The sequence below is a fragment of the Stegostoma tigrinum genome, chromosome 13 (genome assembly GCF_030684315.1).
Source record: "Stegostoma tigrinum isolate sSteTig4 chromosome 13, sSteTig4.hap1, whole genome shotgun sequence".
In the NCBI taxonomy this organism is placed as follows: Eukaryota; Metazoa; Chordata; class Chondrichthyes; order Orectolobiformes; family Stegostomatidae; genus Stegostoma; species Stegostoma tigrinum.
In genome coordinates this window covers 51,919,362-51,945,664 of record NC_081366.1, presented here as the reverse complement: position 1 = coordinate 51,945,664, position 26,303 = coordinate 51,919,362, and the positions used below count along the sequence as shown (strand labels likewise).

Sequence of the window (26,303 nt, the reverse complement as noted above, 5' to 3'; positions counted from 1 at the left end):
CCAAAGCAAAAGAATCCCACATGTCTCATTCTCTTCCTCCTCCTTTTCCTTCTGTGTGGGGACCTATCATTCCGCTGAATATATATTCAAGCATGTTCTAAAATAACAGTGTTAAAGCCTATTTCATGTCACAGTTTAGCCAAACTTCATATTTCTGGTACATGCATGTGTATTACCACTGGCAGGCTGCAGGTCAAATTTTGCTGTGTGGGTGAGAACAACTCTGGGCTGCCATTATTTCACTTTGGAACAGACAACACAGCACAGACAACAGCAGAATGACAGAGCCTAATTTTCCAGACAATCTGTCATTAAGCAGATTTTGCAGTGGCAGAAACTCTGACAATCATACGAGAATACAACTTCATAAAATATTCACAGAAAATGCAGGAGAAGTGGAAGATTAAGCAGCGTGTGTGTAGGGAGAGAATTAATGTTTCAAGTCTGTGTCCTTTCATTAAAAGAGCCCTGAGTAGAGTAGAACTTGCTGAGCATTTTACTAGCCTTTTATGTTTTCATTTCTGATTTCCCAGCATATGTGATACAGTACTCTGCTTCACAAGAGGTTCCAGTAGCAGGCAGCAATCAGCAATAACATAAACCCAATCAAAAGGCTAGCAATGCCTCTGCAACTATACATCACTATTTTTTTCTATTTTGCACTCTTAATGCTTCCAATTGTTGTTCCAGAGCCTGATAACTTACATTTCCCAAAGACTGAAATGTGGTTTTGCAGCATGCGAGAAAGAGCTCAACTCATTCAAATTTGAAATGATCACTTAATAAGAAAACATAATGGAATAGCATTGTGTTCTTGGTTCTTGTGTACCAAGTTTTGTGTGATTTGCAAGGAACTCCAGATTAGTATTTTAACATGGCGTGTGTCAAGATGCACAGGGGTAAAATTTCTGTTGACCAGGGATGCAAAATAGGTGGCAACATTGGCTGTCTATTATATATTCCATCCAACATTGATCTTATTGACCTCAGGCACTGCTTATATAGTCACATCAAATTTTCAAAATGCAGAGATTTTATGAAGGAAGGTCAAAGCCAAACAAAGAAAACATTTTACAATGAAATGTGAAGTCAATTGGCAACAATTAAGAAGGCACACAGGAACTGTGACATGGAATTATCAAGGAACATAAAACAAAACATTAAAATATTTCATAATCAGAATGAATTAAGTAAGAGCACAATTGGAAGAGATCTGCTTAATGATGAATGATAAAATGTCAGATAAATGGTAAAACAAAAACAAATGTTTGTATTGCTTCCCTTTATTACTTAGCAGTGCCATTGGCAAGGCGAACCTTTAATGCCTATCCCTAATTTTTCTCGAGATGATTATGGTGAGTTGCCTTCTTGGATCTGCTGTAGTCCATGTGCCATTGGTCACTGAGTGAATTTGAGGAACTCAGTGCCATGAATTTCAGTCTGACTGAGTGGGCTCATATTCCACCCACATGTGGCAAGGCATCCCATAAAACATTTGGATCCACTGCGAGATTTGCCCTCTCTTCTTTCCTTCCGTGATGTTTCTCTATCACACCAATAATGCACTAGGACTTGAAGCATGATATAGTTTGAAGGACAGTTGAAGGGTAAGTGCAGCACCAGTGTTGCTAGGAAGGGAGTTCATGGATTTGAATGAAGAAACAATGAAAGAACGATGATATAGTTCCAAGCCAAGACAGTACATAGTTTGGAATGTAGTCTATACATAATGATGTTAGTAGAGGAGAATTGAATGAGATAACTCAGAATTCGCAGAGAAAAACTGTCTACAAATCTCCTTGAAACCGATACTTGCTGATTATTGGTAAACTTCAGTCCCTCGTTTTTAATTGAAGACCTTTCACTTCTGCCACTCAAACACTTTGTATAATTATTTCAAATGTAGGGGTTATGATTTGTATTTTTATTTCTTAAACTTGCAACAATTATAGTACAATTTTTTTTGTTGAGTTTGATACACAATGTAGATGGAATTATAAAGCTGTAATATGCTTATAGTATAAAATAGCTGCACAGCTTGGTTAAATTGCTGTTGCATAAAAAAGTAGCAGTTAGACACTGATTTTTAGAAGCTCAGCCAACTCAAAACACCTCAGTGCTCCTCTGAGGCTGCTTGGCCTGCTGTGTTCCTCCAGCTCCACACTGTTATCTCTAATTCTTATAGATGTCATTTGTACCTTTGTTGCACTCCACTAACGAGTCTCTTGATAAGTCATCATTAGTTTGCTTTAATAAATAAAACAAAAATTGTAAGATAACAACCTGAAAAAAGTTCCTGAAAATGAAAAGTGTGACATGGCGTGAGTTGTATCTATACAAGATTGAATTTTACAGAAATGAAGCTTGATTTATGATTTGAACAAAAACGAGTCAGAGTGAATAAAAACTAATTTTACAGATTACTAAGTAATGAACAAAATATTAACAAATTTTAAAAATCCAAATAAAATGAGCTTTTAAAGGTATTTCTCAATACTGTCCTCTTAAACTATTTAACACGTGGATTAAAACAGCAAAGAGAAGAAACCTGGTTGAGAATATTTTGTGATTGTAAACCATAAATGCAGCACAATTTCAAAGTCACAGTGTAATGATGAAGGGACATGATTATTATTATTTTTATTCTTGTTATTTGGAAACTTGGTCTCTAAAGTGACAACAACTGTTTGTAGTTAAGTTTGATTTGATTTTGACTTTTAAATTGTCTGAAAGAAGTATATAGTTTTAGTTTGCTTTGAATTCTGTGAATATTTAAGGGTTCTCTCAAATTTTGGTCATATGTTTAAATGAGGTCTCACTTTGACGTGAATAATTTAGTGTAGTACTAACAAGGGTATAAGAGACAAGCACGGGCTGTTGCCTAGCAACAAGGTGTCTTACGAAAAAGGGAAAGTTGCACAGAAAAACGTATTTTGGAAGTAGTGTTTGCAGGTTTGTTTCAGAGACAAACAGGTAATTTAGAGAGAAGTGACCTGTAACACGAACACCGCAGTTTAGCAGACATGGCAGCAATCAGGACAGAAGAAAATTCCTGAGTAGCTTAATGTCAGCGATTGAAAAGCTCCAAAAACAGAAGGCTGCGGATGACAAATTTAAGAAGAACTTTAAGAATAAAGTGACACGGGTTAGCAGTTTGTTTAGGGATCTCAGAAAAAGTTAACTATAAATACAACTTCAAGCAAATGCAAACATCTGCTGAAAAGTCATGCCAACTGAACATGAAACTTTAAAATGGAGATACAAAGACCCTTCACTGAGGTTTGAGTATCTCTAATGGTGTTGTTGAGGGGAAATGTTTTGAATCCTTAGTTCACAAATTTGTAATAAAATTGTTTCAAATAGTTCTTGTATAATTTGGTTGATGTTTTTCGTTTTGGGATCTGACTTATTCAGTATTACCATCACCTGGCATCAAAACTGTTTGATTTTTTATACATAACTATGAACCAGATATCTTAAAAACCCTCAATATTTACACTGGTATAATTAGGTAGATTTACATTGGGTTTTTTTATGTGGTAGGCAGTTGGTACATTAGTGTGAGTTCTGCTCAGCCCACGACAGCATCAAAGAAAAGCCTGTCAGACTGCAATGAATTGGTGACTGGGAGATTCTAGTAAATCCAATATTCCCAGCCCTCAGCTTGGTGAATCTGCTGAGATAACTTCAATGACACTGTGGCTCTGCATGTCAATAGTTAAATGCCATGTCAATCAATCCAAAATAATTGTGCTCCAATCTTCCAGGAGGTGAAAATCTGCAGAAGCCGGACCCCCAGTAAATTGTCAAGAACCTCTGTTACTTGCCCTTTGCAAAAGTAATGAGATTGGGCAAGTTTCCTTTTTACATGTCAGCAGTGAGCTTATGCGCAGAGGCTGCCATAGGAACATAGGACAGGGGTAGGCTATTCAGCCCCTGGAGCCTGTTCCCCCATTCAATGAGATCATGACTGATCTGTGGCCTAACTCCATATTCTTGCTTTTGGCCCACATCTCTTAATATCCTTGCTGAACTTTAAAATTAATCTTATTTAAAATTAACAACTCACCCAGCATCCATTGCTATTTTCAGAAGGAAGTTTGAAACATTGGCCACCCATTGTGTGCAGAAATGCTTCCTCCCATCTCTCCTGAACAATCTGACCTTAATTCTCAGACCATCCCTCTTAGTTTGAGAATCCTCAACGAGGGGAAAGTGTTTATTTACTCTAACTTTTCCTGTTAATGACCTCAAAGATCTTGAAATGGGCCCACAGAATGGGGCTGTAAACTGTCATACTGGTTGCCAGCTGCTCCCACAAATCTCTTCACAAGTTGATCAAAGTCAAAGAAGCAAACCTGACTTCACAGCCAGGTGTAGGTGAAGTCATGTCTTCAATTCCACATGGTATCCCATTGCAGCATACAGCATTGGCTTTACCAGGCATCTCAGCCAATGATCTGCTCAGCTACTGAATGGCTTATTAGCACAGAACCTCGTAACAACACAATAGTGTATTGTCAGAAACATTGTGTGTTTTATCCACTTGAGTCTATAAGGCGTAGATTTACCAGCAGATGGATTGAAAAATGATTTCAAAGGATCCATACGAGAACAACACCTGCAACCGCTATCTGTAGTATTGTTTTTGGCTGAATTTTACACTTTCCACCCAAGAACTTCATAATCAAAATGAAGCTGATGCAAAGTAAGAAACATCGCTTTAGGCATGGAAACCTTTGGAAGATTTTCTTTTTGCAGAAATAAATTTTCTGTTGGAGATTTAGGGACGTACTCAGGGTGTCTTAGATATGCACAAATTAATCTCACCAAAATAACCAACTCATCAAATGAAAATCAATCTCGAATCAATCACATGAATATATTTTTCTTTCAAAGAATGTAGTCTCTGATGCTTGAACATGAATTAACACTACTTTACTGCTGAATATAGCATTGTCTATGCTCAGTCTACCACCTTACATTGTGCATTAGAACAATCATCTCTTACTGTCACATCAGTAATAGTGGCTGCAAAGTTTCAGAGGCATGATGGTAGGGTTTGCAATCACATGCGACAAAAGAATAAAAGCTCTTATTTCTCCACAATGCTGTGGAAGAATTAGAAAATATTTTAGGGGCATTTACCCCTGAGCAAAATGTTTGAGTCACCAAAGAAGTATATCTATCCAATCCCCATCCAAGAAAAAAAGACGACACGTGAAACAATTATCTTCTGTTGCACTGAACAAGAGGCAACTGAGAGGCATTGGCCAATATTGAATACAGCTCAGGCAATTGATAACCAGATGTGATTATGATGAATTTAAAAACAAATAGGAAACCAAAACACAACCAACTGAATGAAAAATAAAAAGCGCTGCAAAAACTCAGCAGGTCTGCTGGCATTTGTGAAGGCAGAAACAGGGATAATGAATGGTCATTGGAACTGAAGGGGCTTAGAAAACTGATTTGTTTTTGCTGTTGATTAAAGTGGGAGGAGTGAATGGAACAAATGGCGAGGGTGCCCAAAGCAAAAGGCAAAAGAAATGGCAATAGTAGAAAAAAGATAAATGTAGATGCAAAACAGCTGTTAATCTTAAGAGTGAATCGTAAAAACAGGTCACTTCGACTGATAGCAAACCCATGCCATCAAGACCCAGGGTGGGGACAGGAGGATCCTGAATGAAATGGGAGTCGTCAAAATGAAAGACAGTGTTTATCATCTGAAGTTGTTGGACTCATTGCTCAGTCCCAAAGGCTATAAAGGTGCCTAGGTGGAAAAATGAGATGCTATTCCTTTAACTTGTGAATGGGCTTCACTGGAAAACTTCATCACGCTTAGGACAGAAATGTCAACATGACAGCAGTATTGTACTGAAATTGCAAACACCTGAAGGTTGGAGTCATTCCCACAGACAGAGTGAAGCTGTCCTGCTACACTGTTAACATGTCTATGTTTAGTTTCAACAAAGTAGAAGACACCTAACTAATTAATGGTCATCTCTCTGGCTAATTACATTGAAAGTCAAAAAAAAGAGAAAGAGAAAAGCAAAAAAAAACAGAAAGCTGTCTGAGTCAGCAAGATTGCTATCGCGATCAGAGTCCAGAGCTACAAATTTTGTGGCTGCCAACAGTAAATATCAAACTCTAAGTTTAACTCCGAGAACCACTAATCACATCACTCATTTACCAAACTGACAATTAATGCCATCCAGAAGGACAAGGGTGGATGATACATGGGAACACCACCATCTGCAAATTTACCGCCTAGCTACTCATCATCTTGATAGAGGAATATATCACTGTTCCTTCTGTATTGCTGGGTCAAAATCCTGGAACTCACTCCCTAATAATATGGTGGAGGAACCTACACCAAACGGGCTGCAGTGGTTCAAGAAGGCTGCTCAGGACCGCCTTCTCAAGGGCAACCTTTGATGCCCATATCCATTGAGTTAATTAAGAAAAACATGATTGTAAAGCACCTGCAATGCAACAAAAGCAGTCTCATAAATAGAGTTAAAACTTGTACAAAGAATGGTTCCACTTTGACAGTTCTTATCACACTTACCAGCTGTACTACTGTTCGAGCTAGGCGGGTCCTACAGGACATAGCTGCTAGACTGGGGCTGCAGCAAGTGGTGAGGGAACCAACAAGTGGGCAAAACATACGTGACCTCATCCTTATCAATCTGCCTGCTGCAGTTGCATCTGTCCATGACAGTATTGATAAGAGTGACCATTACACAGTCCTTGTGGAGACGAAGTCTTGCCTTCACATTGAGAATAGCTTCCATCATGTGATGTGGCTCTATCAGTATGCTAAATAGGACAGACTTCACATAGATCTAGCAACTCAAGACTGGGCATCCATGAGGCACTGTGGGTCATCAACAGCAGCGAAATTGTGCTCCAACGTAATCTATAACCTCACGGCCTGGCATATCCTCCAGTCAACCATTACCATCAAGCCAGGGGATCGATCCTGGTTCTATGAAGAGTGAAGGAGGGCATGCCAGGAGCAGCGCCAGACATACCTGAAGATGAGGAATCAACTTGGTGAAGCCACCAAACAGGACTTCTTGCATGCCAACAGTGAAAGCAGCAAGTGATAGATCTGAGTGATCCCTCAACCAATGGATCAGATCAAAGCTCTGCCGTCCTGCCACATCCAGTTGGGAATGGTGGTGGACAATTAAACAACTCACTGGAGGAGGAGGATCCACAAATATCCCCATCCTCAATGATGGAAGACCCAGCACATCAGTGCAAATGATAAGGCTGAAGCATTTGCAGCAATCTTCAGCCAGAAGTGTGAGTGGACGATGCATCTCAGCCTCCTCCAGTGGTCCCCAGCATCACAGATACCAGTCTTCAGCCAATTTGATTCACTCCACACGATATCAAGAAATGGTTGGAGATATTGGATATTACAAAGGCTGCCGGCCCTGACAACATTCCAGCAATAGTACTGAAGACTTGTGTTCCAGAACGTGCCATTCCCCAAGCCAAGCTGTCCCAGTTACAACACTGGCATCTATCCGACAATGAGGAAAATTGTCCAAGTATGTTCTGACAACAAAAAGCAGGGCAAATCCAACCCGGCCAATTACCACCCCATCAGTCTACTCTCGATCATCAGTAAAGTGATGGAAGGTTTCTTCAATAGTGCTATCAAGCAGCACCTGCTCAGTGATGCCCAGTTTGAGTTCCACCAGGGCCACTCAGCTCTTGACCTCATTACAGCCTTGGTTCAAACATGGACGGAAGAGCTGAATTCCAGAGGTGAGGTGAGAGTGACAGCCCTTGATATCAAGGCTGCATTTGACTGACTGTGGCATTAAGGAGCCCTAGAAAAACTGGAATCAATGGGTATCAGGGAGAAAACTCTCCAGTGGTTGGAGTCATACCTGACACATAGAAAAATGGTCGTGTTTGTGGAAGGTCAATCATCCCAGCTCAAGGACATCTCTGCAAGAGTTCCTCAGGGTAGTGTCCTCAGCCCAACCACCTTCAGCTGCTTCATCAATGACCTTCCCTCCATCATAAGGTCAGAATTGGAGATGTTCGCTGCTGATTGCACAATGTTCAGCACCATTCGTGGCTCTTCAGATACTGAAGCTGTCCATGTTCACATGCAATAAGATCTGGACAATATCCAGGCTTGGGCTTACAAGTGGCAAGTGACATTCATGCTACACAAATGACAGGCTATGATCATCACTAATCAGAGACAATCTAACCACCATCCCTTGATATTCAATAGTGTTACCATCACTGAATCCCCCACTATTAAGATCCTGGGGGTTACCATTGACCAGAAGCTCAACTGGACTCACCACATTAACAGAGTGGCCGCAAGAGCAGGCCAGCTGCTGGGAATACTGTGACAAGTAACTCACCCCCTGACTCCTCAAAGCCTGTCCACCATCTACAAGGCAAAAGTCAGGAGTGTGATGGAATACTCCCCATTTGCTCAGATGACTGCAGCCCCAACAACACTCAAGAAGCTCGACACCATACAGGTCAAAGCAGCGCACTTGATCAGCACTACATCTGCAAGCATTCACTCTCTCCGCCACCAACACTCAGTAAGAGCAGTGTGCACTATCTACAAGATGCACTGCAGTATTTTAACCAAAAATCCTCAGACAACATCTTCAAAACCCACAACAACTTCCATCTCGAAGTATAAGGGCAGCAGGTACACGGGAACACCACCACCTCCAAGTTCCTCTCCAAGTCACTCACCATCCTGACATGGAAATATATTGCCGTTGCTTCACTGTCGCTAGGTCAAAATCCTGGAATTCCCTCCCTAATAGCATTGTGGGTCAACGCACAGCAGGAGGACTGCAGCAGTTCAAGAAGGCAGCTCATCACCTTCTCAAGGGAAACTAGGGATGGGCAAGAAATGCTGGCCAGCCAGCAATGCCTAAATCCCAAAAATGAATAAAAAAAAACTGGTCAGCTCTTGGAAAAACCAAACACTTTGCTCATATTGTTGCTCATCAAAAAAAAAATCAACTAACTAATTATCTTTCCAACAGAGGGTACCATAGAGTTGCCACAATAGGAGGGAAGGTGCATGTCCTTAATGTAAAGGCTGATGACGCTGTATATACATGTCTATGTTCTCTTTTGGATACAAGAATCAGCTATGATATGTGACAATGTCTAATGGATGATTGGACATTGCTTCTCTCATTGATACAGGACCATATTTCAATGTCATGGGAGGCAAAATTGAAGGATTCAAGGATTACCCAATTCAAGAGGAATGGTTTCAGTAAATTTGCAAATTATCTGGACTTCACTCGTTGAAAAATCAATCCCCTTTCCTAACAGCTAATGGAAAAATGGACAGATTTCTGCATCCTTTGAACAAACTGATACGTACAGCTGAGTTTTAGTTAAGACCTGACAGCAATCAGTAGAAGTAAGAGTTGTATTATTTTCTTCAGTTAGAGAGCAACTCCTCACTCAGCAACTGGAAAACTTCAACAGCTTTGCACATTCTATGTGCATACATCCTGCTGAGCTACTCCTACCCCGTCACCTGGATCTAATAATCAATGTGTATTCAAAGGGAAACAGGATCAAAAGTATCAAATAAAAGTAAACACACAGAAAAGCTTTTTAGAGCAATACAAAATTCTAGGGGCCAAGTGTTTCTGAAACATAATGATGAAAGCTGACAAAGACCTTCGCCATCTAAATTTTAGTTATACCCAGCAATAAGAGGTTCAATGATCACTATATTAGGATCTCATGACCTCCACTGGTTACAGGGGAATGCACAGCTGATGATAATATCAGACAAGTCAGATCCCTGACAGGAGCCAATTATTGCATTTGCTGGAATCTGTACTGAAAACAAATGGTGATGATCATGACAGGTCAGGCAGCATCATGGTCAGAAAGCAAGCTAATGCTGATTCTAGATGACACTTTAACAGAGACTTCAGCTCTGATGAACAGTCATTTAGACTTGAAACGTTGGCTTATTTTCTCTCCATGGATGCTGCCTGACCTGCTGTGATCTCCAGCATTTTTGGTTTTCAGTACAGATCCTTGACAGGAACCTGACTGTACAGATCATCAACTTTTTTTAAAAATCAAAGCTCATTTTTACTATCATGGCTCAGTGGTTAGCACTGCTGCCTCACAGCGCCAGGGACCGGGGTTCGATTCTAGCTTCAGGTGACTGTCTATTTGGAGCTTGTACATTCTTCCCGTGTCTGCGTGGGTTTACTCTGGGTCCTCTGGTTTCCTCCCACAGTCCAAAGATGTGCAGGCTAGGTGGATTGGCCATGCTAAATTGCCCGTAGTGCCCAGGGATGTTTAGGTTAGGTGGGTTAGACAATGGGAAATGCATGGATAGGGGAGTGGGTCTAGGTGAGATGCTTTTCAGACGGGCGGTGTGGACTGGTTGGGCCAAAAGGCCTGTTTTCATACTGCAGGGATTCTATGATTCTGTGAGTCAAACAAAAGCTTATTATCAAAAATGAAAATAAGGGGAAAACATTCAATCTCCTTAAAACACCAATTCAATGATTTTAAACACAGTAGATAGCCAAACAGACAAACATTGTTGTAATTCCAAGAACTTCCAGTACTGCACCGCCAGCAAGACCCAGCCCGGCTCATTTTCAAGACAGAAAAATATTTTCATTTATTTTAACATTTTGGTGGGCTTGAATTGATAAAATTATCAACTCATTTGCTGGGGAACTGTAGACAAGCTTTTGATAATAATAATTATTATGCTCTGATTTTGGTATCATCTAATGCTACACAATTGCTGGTGCAAATCTTTTTCTAAAAGTCTTCTGAAACACCATTTCTTCCCAATTGACTATGCTGAACACTTGGGTCTAAGTTTAATAATAACTCCTTACTGTAAGATAATTTAACTACTTTAAATTCATTTTTAAGATCATTGCTTAGCACAGGTTTACTCTTATCAAAATATTTCTTAGCACTTCGGAGCATGAAACATACTTCTCTGTCGAACTGGTTTCCAGCGCAAATTCATGAATTTGGAAATTTCTTTTCTTAAGCCCTGTCAATGGATTCCTGAGTAACTTCCTCTTCTTTGGAATTTTGGGTAGTGCAGTTTTAACCCCCTCAAAAGCCACTTGCCAACTCCACATGTACAGAGAGCCCATACATCCAACCCAAACTCGCAACACATGACACAAAAATATATACATAAATCATACAGTTTCCTCACAACAACTAAGCACGGTTCACAATTCATCACACAAAATAAGTCATTCTTCAAAAGTATTGAAAACATGGTGCAAAAGCAGTGAATCTGACTGTGGTGTTTGCATCTCAAATGAAGCACAAACTAAACGTGAATACATAGGCCTGATGTCAGACAGTATCATACCTGTGAGAGAAAACATCCATCATACCTAAGTGATCTGTTATGAAATGAACTACTTTCATTTGCTGGACAAAATTTTTATTTCATGAAAGATGACAGAGTCCATTCTTAAGTTCGTAGAAACGTTCAAATAGCATGGCTGGTGAAGCTGGAATATCTAGGCTATAATTAACTTTATTTTTTGCACTTTTGGAAATAAACACTCAAAATGTGCTATGTCTCTCATCTAGTAAGGCATCAAAGGGATGCAGCATATTAAAAATTGCATTATACGTTTTGTCCCCTTGAAGTTACAATGGGCCTGTGTTCCAGTAGAGAGAATGATAAAGCTTTGAAAGGATCTGTATTTAAATAGCATGTGTGACAGTTATGTTTCTTACTGACTGGCTGATTCTGCAGAAGACCTTCACCCACATCCTGTATGACTAGTCTTGCGGGAGCTAGGTAGAGGCTCTACCACTAATAATGCAGCGAGGTACTTCCGTAGAACATTATGCAAAATTCACCATAGGGGACCAGATGCTGCTCTTTCAATAGAGAGTGGTGTTCGGGGATGAGTTTAATCTGAAGGTCACCTTGCCTCAAGCAATGGCGAGGTTGAGAAGACAGAGGTTTAATGGTGGCAGCCAGTACAGGGATAAAATCCCACTGTCAGCATCACAAACCAGCCATCCAACCAAGTGAGCCAACATTAGGAGTATGTGGGTCCTGTTCTATGTCCAGCCATCTTGTTCCGTTTCCATTGGAATTATAATGAAACTGTACTGAATTTCCACATGTTTGTGACCAGTGGGAAAGCAACACTGGGATAAAGCAGAATATACAATGAAATTGAATTTTTAAGACAGGTAAGTGGCAGCTGGAGACAAAGCAGATTTATTTCAAATAGTAAGTGACCATTTTAAATTTATTTTATAAAATATAAGAAAACAAAACGTGAAGCACTTACCTTGGCAGGTAAAACACTTGACATGAAAGTGGTTATTATGAACCCGAACTACCTCTCCTTTGCATACTCCTCCACACCTGTAGCAGCGGATGCTTGTGGGCATACCTCCAAGATTATTCGCATTCTGCTGATAGGGTACTGCTGAACCAAAAGAAAAAATCCCCGTTAGGGAACGCTTTCTCTAGCTTAAGCATTCCAAAAGTAGCAGTTCTATTAGCTCCACATTACCATCAACATCCAAGCCTACACTGAAGTGTAACCACTACCACTATCTTCTATAAAAAGGATTGAAGTCAGAAAACTCCTGCTATGGTTACGTAATCCTCTTACTATAAATTATGAGAGCCTTTCCATAGCCAAAATATTTGTTGTGGTAAGTGAATAATTTATTCTTAGTTGCTGCAACAGTTTAAAAGCACAGTAAATTATTAAATCAGTTCTTGTTATTGAGAACACGCTTGGAAATCCTTAATTCAGCTGTTATCCTAGGAGTCTCAATGATGCCATGTGATCTGACTAAATATGTTACATCTTTTGATGGCAATCAGGTCTAGACCTTAGAGAACAACAGGGATGTCACCTTATCAGGATGTGACTGCAAGATTAATGAGAGTTCCAGATCATTTGCCAATAACTGGTACAAAGTCCACTTACAAATCAATTTTATATCTCTAAGTGGTTCTGACAGACACAGTCAATGCAGAAATTTAATGAATCTGTTGCAACAAATAGTCGGAAATCTAAAGATCAGGTTAAGGAATTTTGATGTTAAATGGAAGGGTCATTCCAATGGTCCCTTGACTCAATTATCTATTTACACAAGAGGGGCTGGGGAGGGCTGCCGATTTCTGCAATGGCCCAAGAAGGTAAGCTCAGGAGTGGGTATGAAGGTGATGGACTAGCCACTTGGCTTATATTACCTGCCCACTTTCCAAAGACGCATCTGATGGAGGCATGTAATATCGAAGACACAGCTATTGAATTAATTTTAATATTCCTATTTGGATGATCAGATTTTAATTATTCAGCATATGTAGTGTAGTTGTTACTGCTACATTTTCATGATTACCCAACTGGGAACTGGAGTCTGCATGGTAATTGTATATCCCAAAATCTTTTGACTTAAATATCACAACGTAAACGAGATCAAATGCATAAATTGGAGAGAATAAATTAATCATAGAAAATGTGCATAAGAAAACATTACCCGTACATTCATGCCTAAAGAATAGAAATTGAAAGGGATCTCGGAACTGTAGTTGTATTAATCTTTAAGTCATTTACTCACTATAGAACAGTAGGCACTGTAGCTAATGCTGAAACAAATTACCACTGGAATAGGCTCCAAGTTAGAGAGTTGCATATAAGACTGTGTCACACTAATCAATTTTCAGTACTGTGTCCTCCAGCTTTGATTAATGGGGCTATGGGAAGTTATGTGGACAGGATGGACAGGAAATGCCAAAGGTGTTAGCTAGCACCAGAGAAGTGAACAAGGAAATCAGACCATTCATTGGATTTTTAGTATTAAAGGAAGTCACTCAAGAAGAAACTTCCCAGAGATGCATAAGGCATGATATGAAGAAAAAGAATCTACAGCTCCATTTAAACTTAAGACACAAAGTTAGAACAAGGGCACACAGAATGAAATTCAGTCTGATGTCAGGATAAACGACATTCAACTTGTGAGAGTCAGAGCAATGGAATAAAATAAACTTGCAATAATTAAAAAACAGTTTGATGATGTAATGTGAGATTTTAGGTTTGTTTTGTACAAATGCATGAGGATGAGCCAAATGCCTTCCAAATTTTTATCTTTAATGCTCATTGATTGAACTATGTCAAAATTATAGCATTTAGATGACTGTAAGCAAAGTTTAAAACTTCAAATATAATGAGCCATTCTTTATTATAGTAGGTCACTTGACAGCATCTGATGTAAACTAAATTTACTCTTGCTTGCTTAGCTTTTACATTTATAAATTACATACTGTATCTTTGCTAATTAAAGAGGTCCAACATTTCTCAAAGTATTAAACATGGCATAGATTTGGCACTGAGTTATTCATTGCTGCTGCACTTAATATATCTTCAATACAAATTTTGTAACAACTCTTGTATGAAAAAATATCATGCTGTTTTCTATTTTGAAGACAAAGCCAGCACTTTGATTGTGAAACAACAGTAATTAGCATTAGTTGTGGTCCTTGTTTTTCAAGGAGTGTAATTTCCCTTCTACAGTACTCGAAAATGCCCTCAACCACATCTCTCATATTTCTCACAACTCATCCCTCATACCCCTCCCAGTAATAACAACAATAACACAATCCCCCTCATCCTCACATACCCACCCACCCACCTCCAGATCCAACTCATCATCCTCCGGCACTTCCGCCATCTGCAATCTGACCCCACTACCAAAGACATTTTTCCCTTTCCACCCTTAAGTGCTTTCTGGAGGGATCACTCTCTCCATGACTCCCTTTTCCGCTCCACACTCCCCACCAGCCCCACCACCCCCGGCACTTTTCCCTGCAGCCGCAGGAAGTGCTACACATGCCCCTACACCTCCCCCCTCACCCCCATCCCAGGCCACAAGAAAACCTTCCATATTAAACAGATGTTCACCTGCACATCTGTTAATGCGGTATGCTGTATCCGCTGTACCCAACGTGGCCTCTTCTACATCAGGGAAACCAAGCGGAGGCTTGGGGACCACTTTGTGGACCACCTACACTCGGTTCTTGACAAACAACTGTACCTCCCAGTCGCGAACCATTTCAACTCCCCCTCCCACTCCTTGGACAACATGTCCATCCTGGGCCTCCTCCAGTGCCACAACAATGCCACTCGAAGGTTGCAGGAACAGCACCTCATATTTCGCTTGGGAACCCTACTGCCCAATCTTCAAAATCTCCCCTCCCCCAGCTGCATCCCAAAACTAGCCTGTCCTCACCTCCCTAACCTGTTCGTCCTTTCTCCCATCTATTCATTCCTCCCATCTCAAGCGCCACCCCCACCATCGACCTACCAACCTCATCCCCACTCCCTTGACCTGCCCGTCTTCCCTGGGCTGACCAACCTTAACCCAAACTCCCCACCTACACTCACCTTTACTGGCTCCATCCCCACCTCTCTGACCTGACCATCTCCTCTCTACCTATCTGCTTCTTAATCCATCTTCCATCTGCCTCCCCCCTCTCTCTATTTATTTCAGAATCCCCTTCCCCTCCCCCATTTCTGAAGACAGGTCCAGGCCCGAAACATCAGCTTTTTGGCTCCTTTGATGCTACTTGGCCTGCTGTGTTCATCCAGCTCTACATCTTGTTATCTATGATCTGTAGGTCCTTCTTTGCTATGATCTGTCTGTAGTGCTTGCTAACCAAAACTTTTCACCATACCTAGGTACATGTGACTACAATAAATCAAATCAAATCAAACTAAATAATTTGAGTGGGGATAAGGCAAAATATCTTAGCAGCTCATGGAGTGCTGACCAAATCAATTTATTTTAATTATTAAGTCTGTCTAACAAACTAACATAACTCGTACCAGATTGCTATCATGAAATAAATTAGGTATTGTTAAGACAAAAGCATCTTCTCTTTAAGACTCAATAGTAGGTGATCACCTACCATGTAAACCTGCCCTTGACCCAATCGAAGAATGAACATTTGTGGTAGCATCTTTGTACTCACAAATACCACATAGTGATCAGCACTGGCATCATCACTATCTATACAATGGTGGAACTTCCATTCAACTGAGAAGAACAGTTATTCTTCAGACAAAAGCGAGTTTATATCTTTATGGTCTTTACCATGTTAGTAGCTGGTCACACAGACTGTCAACACTTGCAAGTGGGTGAATTAACAAGCAGTCAACCGGAGCATGGTAAGTTAGAGATTCTGGTAAAGATTAAACATATTGGAGTTCTATAAATGTTAAAAGTCCCTGTGGGGTGAGGATATTGCACTCGTTTGCAGCATTTGACAAGAATAATTGTCACATTAGAAAGACATGGAAGTTTACATAATTCTACCAACAATATTTAAAATCAGAGATAGGCGAAATAGAACACAGAATTGAACATTTTGGTGAAACACAGGTTTTAAAATATTTCATTGCTTCAAGCTAAAATACTCAATCATAAACTGAACAAAGAAATACATCAGTACTTCCCAAAATTTTCCCTACTGAAATTCCATTTCAATTTTTGAAAATTGCTATAAACTGTCTGTGAGAGCCTTGAGAGTAGGGTATGGGGTCTGGGAGGACCTATGTGAGCAGGATGTGGGGAAGAGGAAATCTATGACAGTGACGTGGGGGGGGATGGAGTAACATGTTGGAAATTGCTACCTCTGAGCCTGTGACCCAACATTCTAGATTGTTGCCACACGTTTTGGTCATGACCCCTACTTTGGAAGACCTGAAATACATGATTAAATATCAGTAGGGTTTGCAGTTGATGACATTATAAATTTCCAGAGTGTTTCCAGACTCTTAGTCAAACTTCTGACAATTAATTTAAGCTGAGGACAAATAAAGGTCGAGAAACTGCAGAATTTATGTCAAGGGTTCAGCATCCGGGAACATGCTTACAGTGATAGAGCTGAAAAATCTTTATATCAGCCACTGCCAGGACAGTTGTCAGAATCTTGCATGAGTTATTTGCTACAAATGAGATCCCTGAAGTGGTAATATCAAACAACAGATCACAATTTGCTCATAAGTCTTTCAAACAGTTTTTTTTAAAAAAGAAAATTGATGGGATGCAGGCAGTGTTCACGAAGTGATGTTTTGTTTTGCCCTTTCTATTGACTGGCTTGCTCAGCCGTTTATGAGGCCCAGTACTACCTTGAGTCACATGTAGGCCTCACCAGGGAAGGATGGCAGATTTCTCTTTCTAAAGGACATAATTAGACCATATTTTTCTGAAGAAGGGTGCAGACCCAAAACGTCAGCTTTCCTGCTCTTCTGATGCTGCCTGGCCTGCTGTGTTCATCCAGCTCTACACCTTGTTATCTCAGACTCAAGGGTCAGCAATTCCTACTATCTCCACGTAAGTAAACAATATGTGTTTTTACAACAATTAATAGCAGTTTCATGACATCAATTCTTGAAACTAATTATCTATTCCCAGTTGGAATTTAAATGCATTAAAATTTGGGCTTTGAAGCAAGAGGCCCTCAGAGGACATGCCCGTATCTTTGAGTTGCTAGTCAAGTAATATTACCACCACACCATTGTCTCTACTTGCATTTACTTCTAAATTTGGGGGTGTTACAAGCTTTCCAAAATACCTACAGCCAAAATGGGGGAGCTAAGCATGGCTCCAGATGGTTAAATCACTTTAGTTCAAGAAGCAATGGGACAGCAGTGTTCAAATTTATGTTTATACCTCTGTGAGTTGTACAGAGCAACAGCAAAACTATGTTTCATTGTGGATTAATCACCTATTGGTAATTTGCTGAGATGAACCCAATTACGAATGTCATCGTATCGATGGTCTACTGACCATGCAACGTCAAGATCAGAGTCATGGTCAATATCACAATCAATGTCACAGTCAGCCAAACACCTAGCAATCTTTCGAGTCTGAACAGTATTTGTTCTAGAAGAATTGTGAACTATCCAGACTGACATAATTTGTCATATCAGAGACTTGGATAGCAGCTGTGATTATGTTAAATTTAATTAAATACATGAATGTATCTGTGTTGGCTACAAGAAAAGGGGTGAGAGATCTACTCAGGCTATGGTTCTCAAAAGATTACTATTGTGTATGCAGTAAACTCTACTCAATCTGATTATGTCATATTGATTTGGAGACAGATAAAACAGAACTTCTTAGGACCTCACTGTGAGCTGATCTCTATTCACAGGCCTTCTCAAAGTGTCAGTAAAGTTGACTGATAAACTAATATAACTTTTCCGAGTTGTGTCATGCAATGAATTATATTTGTTAAGACAAGTACCACTTCCTCTAACAACTCAATGGTGGCTGATCCTCACCTACTGTAAATCAATTAGGCTCTTAGAACAAGCTGAGACATCACACAGCACCAGGTTACAGTCTAACAGGTTAATTTGAAAACACAAACTTTCGGAGCATAGTCTCTTAGCTTGGTGGCAGCATCCTTCTGTTCACAAATTCAGCAATTTGGAGATTAAAGTGATAAATATAAGTTAAATGGAAACACTTGTTTTAGGAACTGGTAAACAAACCTGCAGTAATTACAGATCAGAGCATTTATTTAATGAAGTGAGCATTAGGAGGGAGAAAACCTTAGCCGTGGACAGCCAATTTCGAGATTTGTGATCAAACTAGATATCTACACTTAACTTAATAAAAGGCTCAGATTGTTAATTGAGTTCCAGTTGAAAAGACGGTAAAATCCATTGTCAACCAAAGGTGGAACCAGTAAATTACGAAGAATTTCCCTGACTTTATCAGAAATTTAAGTTATTCAAGTGGGTCTCAGAATTAATTTGTGTAAATTGCTGTTTGGAACACCCCAGGCATGTCCTATTGTCATGGAAATAGATTACAAGGTACTCCCCATCTGTAAGGGGTTTATCTGTATTTTGTTCAGAGACATACCCTTTTAGTTTTCAGAGATAGTAAGAACTGCAGATGCTTCACTGAGGCAAAGGAGTGAAAGAGATGAAACACACCCCTTGAATTATACATCTGTTCAAACATGCTATTTATCAGATTATAACTCTATGGTGCATCTTTTCAGCTCATGGTATATGCAGCAACAAAACCATTTAGAAAAAAAATTTAATTTATAGATTAAATTATATAAATGAGTGTTGTGGTATATGAATTTCAGTACCAGCATGATGCCAAGTATTAGACTGTATGTCCTACAACTGGCAGATTATACCAAACTGCACATACCTTCAACTGTTCAGTGCAGTTTGACTCTATTGACTCTACTCAGCCAATCTGGACATTGTGTCTGACATTAGGTGTGATTCTGCAATTGAACATTGTTGGCTGGATAATCCTGAGTGTGTGAAGCATACAGCAAAAACTAATTTAGGATTTATATATCAGGCTCACAGAATGGTGCACTTGAGAGTTCTGGAAATGGCATATATTAATATAAAGGTATCTATTATTTGCAGACAGAAACACATGCAAACACAACATTGTTTCAGCTCATCAAAATAGGTGACAAGCATCCTCTGGTTTATTTCTCAGGACAATGATCCAACTGAATCAGTGTCAATGTGCCTGGTTTGAAATCTGAACAAAGTCAGACAGTCAATTGTCAATCATCATTAACTGTTGCATTCTCAATGGCATCACCTCTAACAATTAGAGTCCATTTGTAAACCAATCAGCACAGTCCACTATTCAAAATGGCAATGGATCATGGTGACAGTGGGAAAGATTTTCACAGTATTTTACTGCTTTTCTCACTGTAAAATACACATAATGATAAAATCATGCATTCAAATGATGAACACCGGTTTTCTCCTTTATTGTTTTTCTGTGAATTATCCAGAAAGGTAAAAAGCTTTAACAAATGTCTTTTTTCAGCAAAACTCTAAATCATTCGTTCTCCTCCCTCTATATTTCAAGGTGTAATGGTCAAAAATTGGTAAAAAAAAAACTCGTAGGAAACCGCATTCAAAAGCAAAAAGTTCTGAGTTATCTGATGCAATTTATTAATGCTCAAGGTTGAAAAGGAGATGCCCCTCCCACATCCAACTGCATGGTGAGAACAGATATAGCTTGCCCTTGCAGTTCCAGTTAAATTACTTCCACAAATAAAAATCAGGAAACACTGAGGGAAAACAGGTGTGTACATTTTGTATATCCTAGCAGGAAGAAGCAAGTCTCCTTCACTTAAGAGATAGTAAAGACTGCCAATGCTGGAGTCTGAGATAACACAGTGTGGAGCTGCAGGAACACAGCAGGCCAGGCAGCTTTCCTGATCCTCTGATGCTGCCTGGCCTGCTGTGTTCCTCCAACTCCACACTGTGTTATCTCCCCTTCACTTAAGTAGCATTAGGAACAATTTGCAATCTGACATGGTGAAAATGGTAACAAAAGAGAAAATACTGATGGTTCACTGATTGTTGATACAGTTTTCTAACTTTTGATACTTCCTTCTATTCATCCAATGTGTATATCTTTCGGGAATGATTCATGTAAATAGCCTGGATTTTCAACATCTGCCTATACCTTTTATTTCTCAGCCATTAATTCAAAACTCCTGACAGCTTTCTTATTCTCTATGATGTCCTGCTCAATCTATTGGTACTAATAACTGTTTCTTGATTTACCCCCTTTCTTCCCCTCACAGTTCCTTTTCTGGCCATGCATAAAGGAAACAATAATGTAACCAGTGAAATGCACTAAATTTATGTTAGGCTTTAATAAAATGAATGAAAATGAGGCAAATAAATACATCCATCAAAAGTTATGAGTTGTTGAATAATTACCCTATCACTAACTCAATAAAGCAAATTCAAGTTCTAAACAGACAAAATTCTGAATACTCTTCCTGTTCCCCTAAAGATGAGCTGCAGACATGTCCATATTTTCCCTCTCCTACCTTGCTAACAACAGCAAATGAAATGGCTGTTAATTTCTATGCAATTCACTTTTAGTCACGACACAGAAAGATTGTGGGATAGACTTCAGTCTGAATCATCTAAGTGGAAATTATCAGCTGGGTCAAGAACAAAGGGACAAATCAGTACAGAGGCAGACAGAATCCATAGCTTTGATGGAGTCCTCCAGCTTTTCTTCCATTTAAATGACGTGCTCTTATTGCAATGTAATCCCCTGTTTGAATTTCCATTTTTCCATCATGTTGATGTAAACCTGGCTTAGTTTTTTTTTAAATCTTAAATTATTGACAATAGGTATGATAAACATATAAACATCGGTTGTTCTGTATATAACCATTAATATTCTGCTTTAAAAATTTTCTAGTTTTCATATATTCCAAATAAGATCTGAAAGCAGTCCCACAGAGGTTTTACCAATTAAAGTACAACGGCTGCAACACTAGAGGAAAACTAACAGGCTATGATTAGCTATGCTAATAGTAAGAAAATCTTGTCTGGGGTTTGCACTGTATCTGCTGTGACCAGTGCAATACTTAAGCACAGCAGCCATTATCCTTTTGTGCTTTTCATATGAAGCATTGTGATCTGAAAAGCTTCAGTCTCATCACATATAATTCACCACTCTTCCAGTGCACTGCAGGATCCTACTTAAAGGTGATTAAGTACATAATTTGCACATTGCAGTATTAATTAATCATATTCAATTTTTATTATTCACAAACAATTTTTTGGATTGGCCTACGGGTAAATCCAATAAAGAAAAGCACAAATAAAGACTGAAACTGTCACATTCAAGATCTATACAGATATCCGCAGTAATGCATTCATCAGAGGTAGAGAGATAAAAGTCAAAGACTTATATTATTTTCAAAATTCTCCAAATCTGCCTTGAGAAAACAGTAAAGAGAAATTGAAAGGAAGGGACTGTTCTAAATACAGCATTCTAACTTTCACTACAAATGGTGAAAAAACCAAAATATAACTGTGTTAACTTGTTATAGTCAGATTTTTTCAGGTATATCTCTTTCTATTGCACTGCAGAATTGAAGCAACGAGCCCCACAGTGTTGACAGAATGCTAAACTGTCAGAGGTGACAGATTTCAGATGCGATATTAAACCAAGGCCCAGTTTGCCCTATTCAGAATGCAATAGCTCCTGCAATATTATTCGAAAGGAACAGGGGAATTCAACTAGTGTGCTGGTCTATTGATAATAATGGAAGAAACAAATCTAAATCAGACAAGATTAAAACTGTTAATCTTCATGAGGCTTTGTCAGTCTGGGAAATACAATAAAAATTAAATGTCGCAAAGAAGATAAATTTCATTAAAGTTGAGGTTAAGAAGTGAACTGTCTATTGTGCAATCTAAAGTATTTCTTTAAGATCTATTGTATCAACTTAAATATTCTTCCTTTGATTTAAAAAAAGGCCTCATATTCTTAGATATCAACTTAAATTCATCATTTAACTTGAGCAATAGTCGGTAGTACGCTTACCTTTTAATCACAAGGTTTCAGGTTCAAGTCTTACTCCAGGGCAACAGCACAAGTAAGAAATCAAGGTGAATTCTGAGTAATTATTGAAATGTCAAATTGCAGCCCCACCTGTTCAGGTGAATGTAAAATATCCCATGATACTATTTTGATAGGGATCACAAGTATTGTCCCTGGTGGCGTGGCTAAAATTTATCCCTTAATTAACATCACAGGTAACCAGATTATCAAGTTATTGTCACAATGCTATATGGGGCATTTTGCTGTGCACAAATTGGTTACTGTGGTTCCTATAAAAGAGTGACTAAATTTGAAATACTTCATTACCGATAAATATTTTGAGACATTCAAAGTTATGAAGAATACAAATATACTGTATAAATGCCCATTATTCTTTCTCTATACCTCTATTTCACGGATCAGCATTGGTTTACCGCTAACACTTTAGTAGAAACATAGAAGATAGGAGCAGAATAACTGATCTTTGAACTCAATATCCTAACCCTGTGCTCTCCCCATATCCTTTGATTCCTTTAGTCACAACAGCCATATCTACCTCCTTCCTGAAATTACATAATGTTTTGGCCTCAACCACTTTCTGTGATAGTGAATTCCACAGGCTTACCACACTCTGGGTGAAGAAATTTCTCCTCATCTCAGTCTTAAAAGATTCACCTCCTTAGCCTTAAACTATGACCCCTGATTCCCTTGAACGGAAACATCCTTCCTGAATCTAACCTGTTGATTCATATTAGAATTTTATGGGTTGCAATGAGATTGTCCCTTTTTTTTTCTAAACTGCAGTGAATACGATTCTGACTGACTCAATCTCTTCTCAAATGTAAGTCCTGCAATCCCAGGAAATCAATTTGGTAAACTTTTGTTGCACTCCCTCTATAGTAAGAACGTCCTTCCTCAGATAAGGAGACCAAAACTGTACGCAATAGTCCAGACATGGCCTCACTAATGTCCTGTATGATTGCATCAAGATATCCTTGTCTCTGTACTCAAATCCTCTCGCTATGAAGGCCAGCATCCATTTACCCTCTTTACCACCTGCTGCCCGTTTGCATTTACTTTTAGTGACTAATATACGCAGACACTCAAGTCTCATTGAACTTTCCTTTCTCTCAATTCAGAGCCATTCAAATAAGAATCTGTCTTCCTGTTTTTGCTACCAAAATGGATCCTCTCACATTTATCCACATTATACTGCATCTGCCATACATTTGCCCACTTATTCAGCATGTCCAATCACACTGTAACATCTCTACATCCTCTTCACAGCTCAGCTTTCCACCCAATATCGCGTGACCTGCAAATTTTGAAATATCGTTTCCTTATCTAATTCATTAACATGTTGTGAATAACTGGGGTCTTAGCTCTGATCTCTGAGGTATGTCACAAGTCACTGCCTGCCATTCAGAAAAAGACACTTTAATCTGATGCTTTATTACCTGTCTGGGGGGGTAACCAATTTTCTATCCATCTCAACACACTATAACCAATCATGCATTAATCTCTTATGTGGGGCTTGATTGAAAGTCTTTTGAAAATCAAACTTAATCATATCTACTGGGTTCCCCAATCAACTCTATTAGGTACATCCTTGTAGAATTCCAATAGAGTTGTCAAGCATGATTTTCCTTTTGTAGATCAATACTTACTGTGCCTGATTCTACCACTGTTTTCTAAGTGCTCTTCTACAAAATTCTTGATAATGGACTCTGACATTTTCCCCACTACTGATGTCAGACTTACTGGCCTACTGTTCCCTGTTTTCTCTCTACCTCCCTTTTGAAATAGTGGTGTTACATCAGCTATCCTCCAATCTGTAGGCACTGTTCCAGAGTCAAAAGAATCTTGAAAGATGAGCACCAACGCATCCACTATTTCATTACCTGCTCTGAGATGTAGGTTATCAGGCCCTAGCAATTTATCAGCCTTCAATTCCATCGATCTTTCCAACACAATTTCACTGCTAATGCAAATGCTTAAGTTCCTCCCTCTCACAGGCTATATCTATGTTCCTCATTTTTTCTGGCACGTTATTTATGTCCTTCTTTGTGAAGACAGAAGGGAGGTATAAATTTAGGATGTCAGTAATTTCTTTGCTCCCCATTATAAATTTCCCCATTTCTGACTCTACAGTAAGATATAAGTTGTAAAACTCCCCAATAAGTTTTGAGCAATTGTCTGGCCTAACAATTAGGTATGTATTTCAAGCAGTAGGATATTGAAGGACTGCTGTACAGTCAAATCTGTTGTTTGGTCAGGGCTCTAATTTGAAATTAGGTCTATTCTCGCACATGATAAAAGATCCCAGAGGACTATTTTGAAGAAGAGCCTTCAACCAAGAGTGCCTAAACTGATTATTTAATTATTTATGTCAGTATTGCTTGCAGGTGCTTCCTCTGTATGTTTTCTACATTACAACTGTGTTTACAGTTCAGAAAATGTTTAATGAGCCTTGAAGCTCTTCAGGATATTCTGAAGTTGTGGAATTTGCTTTTTTTTCTTTTGCTGTAAATTAGCTAAGTGAAATACATTTTAAACATTTACTTCCAATTAAGACTAAAATATCAACACAATGGCAACTCATTATTACATTTCTGTAATTAGAAACCTCTCTACATAATAAATAGTGCCACTAACATAAACACACCATGGTCAGTATCGTACTCACAAATGATGTTCAACTCAATTTAAGATGGATTATACTCTTGATTAATTATAATTATAATGAGAACACCAAGAAGGTTATTCTTCTACCAAGTAGGCTTTCCTTCCATTCCACCAAAGTGTGCATAATGTCTCAACTGAACAGTTGCTACAAAGCATCCTAATTTACTCTGTACCAGCTAGGGACATAACAGCATTGCTGGGCATTAAAATACCGGACAAACTTTTTTTTTGCAGAGAAAGTTGGAAGATGCCAAACTAAGAAGTGACTAGCATGACTTTTTGAGGTAGGCACCCAAATGAAGAGTGATGGGTCTGCTCGGCGAGTAATGAACAATGTGATGCGCCGTGAGTTTGGAGTAGAGGTCAAACACCAAAGAACAGGAGTATATGGATGTATATGGATGCCACGTGTGAATGATTTGAAAAAGGGAAATAACTTGCACTTTTAAATTGGCCAAGGCAGATAGCAAGCTGGAACCCAGAACAGGATAGGGAAATGTCACAACTACTAAAATTTCATTGCTCTGCAATTGATTTTTGTCAAAATTCATACGTTTTCAAATGTGTATAAAACATTTTTGATGCTGCCAACCCTGTTCCTGTCAGGCTGGGTTGTTCAACTTTTCACAGCTCCCAATGGCCGCACACTCCAGCAAACATCTCGGAATTTTAAAATATGAGGTCATAATGAGCATCTTAATTTCAATAATGTACCCAAATAAGATGAAAGTGAGTTCAGTTTCCTGCTTTTAGTAGGGTCAGGAAGAGATGTAGAAGACTGATACACAGGCCGTAATGTCATTTTATTCATGTAGCAGTCTCCATGATAACCCAGTCTAGTGTATGAAAAGCCAACCTCAAATGCACATGCAACTCAATCTATCTGTAATCTTGAGGTTAAGTAACACTTGTCTTGGTGGTCATAAAATGTTTTGTTTTCCAGTCTAAATTTATAGCAGAAGTGCTGTCCTCTCTGCAGCCTGGTGAGTGGGCTATTCCCATGTTTTAAAGTGCAGATTGCTGACCTCTACCTGGTGATCCGATTGTGTCTTGAGGTCACTCTTAAACGGTCCACAGTGACATGGTGATTTACAAGTGTTTGATGCTCCAAAATAATAAATTTTGTTTCTGTGTGTGCATCAAATACCAACATAGCATCACTCAGACGAGGTCAGTGAACTTTT

The 26,303-nt window shown here is 39.1% G+C and overlaps 1 protein-coding gene across 4 annotated transcripts in view; it reads right to left on the bottom strand.

The window, feature by feature from the left end:
* ablim3 (actin binding LIM protein family, member 3) overlaps positions 1-26,303 on the bottom strand; it is a 316,208-nt gene that overhangs the window by 215,524 nt on the left and 74,381 nt on the right. For 3 of the 4 annotated variants that reach the window (XM_059650745.1, XM_059650743.1, XM_048543123.2), the window contains one exon: positions 12,345-12,485. In XM_059650745.1, coding sequence (XP_059506728.1) covers positions 12,345-12,485 — 141 coding nt within the window. The remainder of the gene's footprint in view (positions 1-12,344; positions 12,486-26,303) is intronic. The other variant, XM_059650744.1, reaches the window with a different exon arrangement.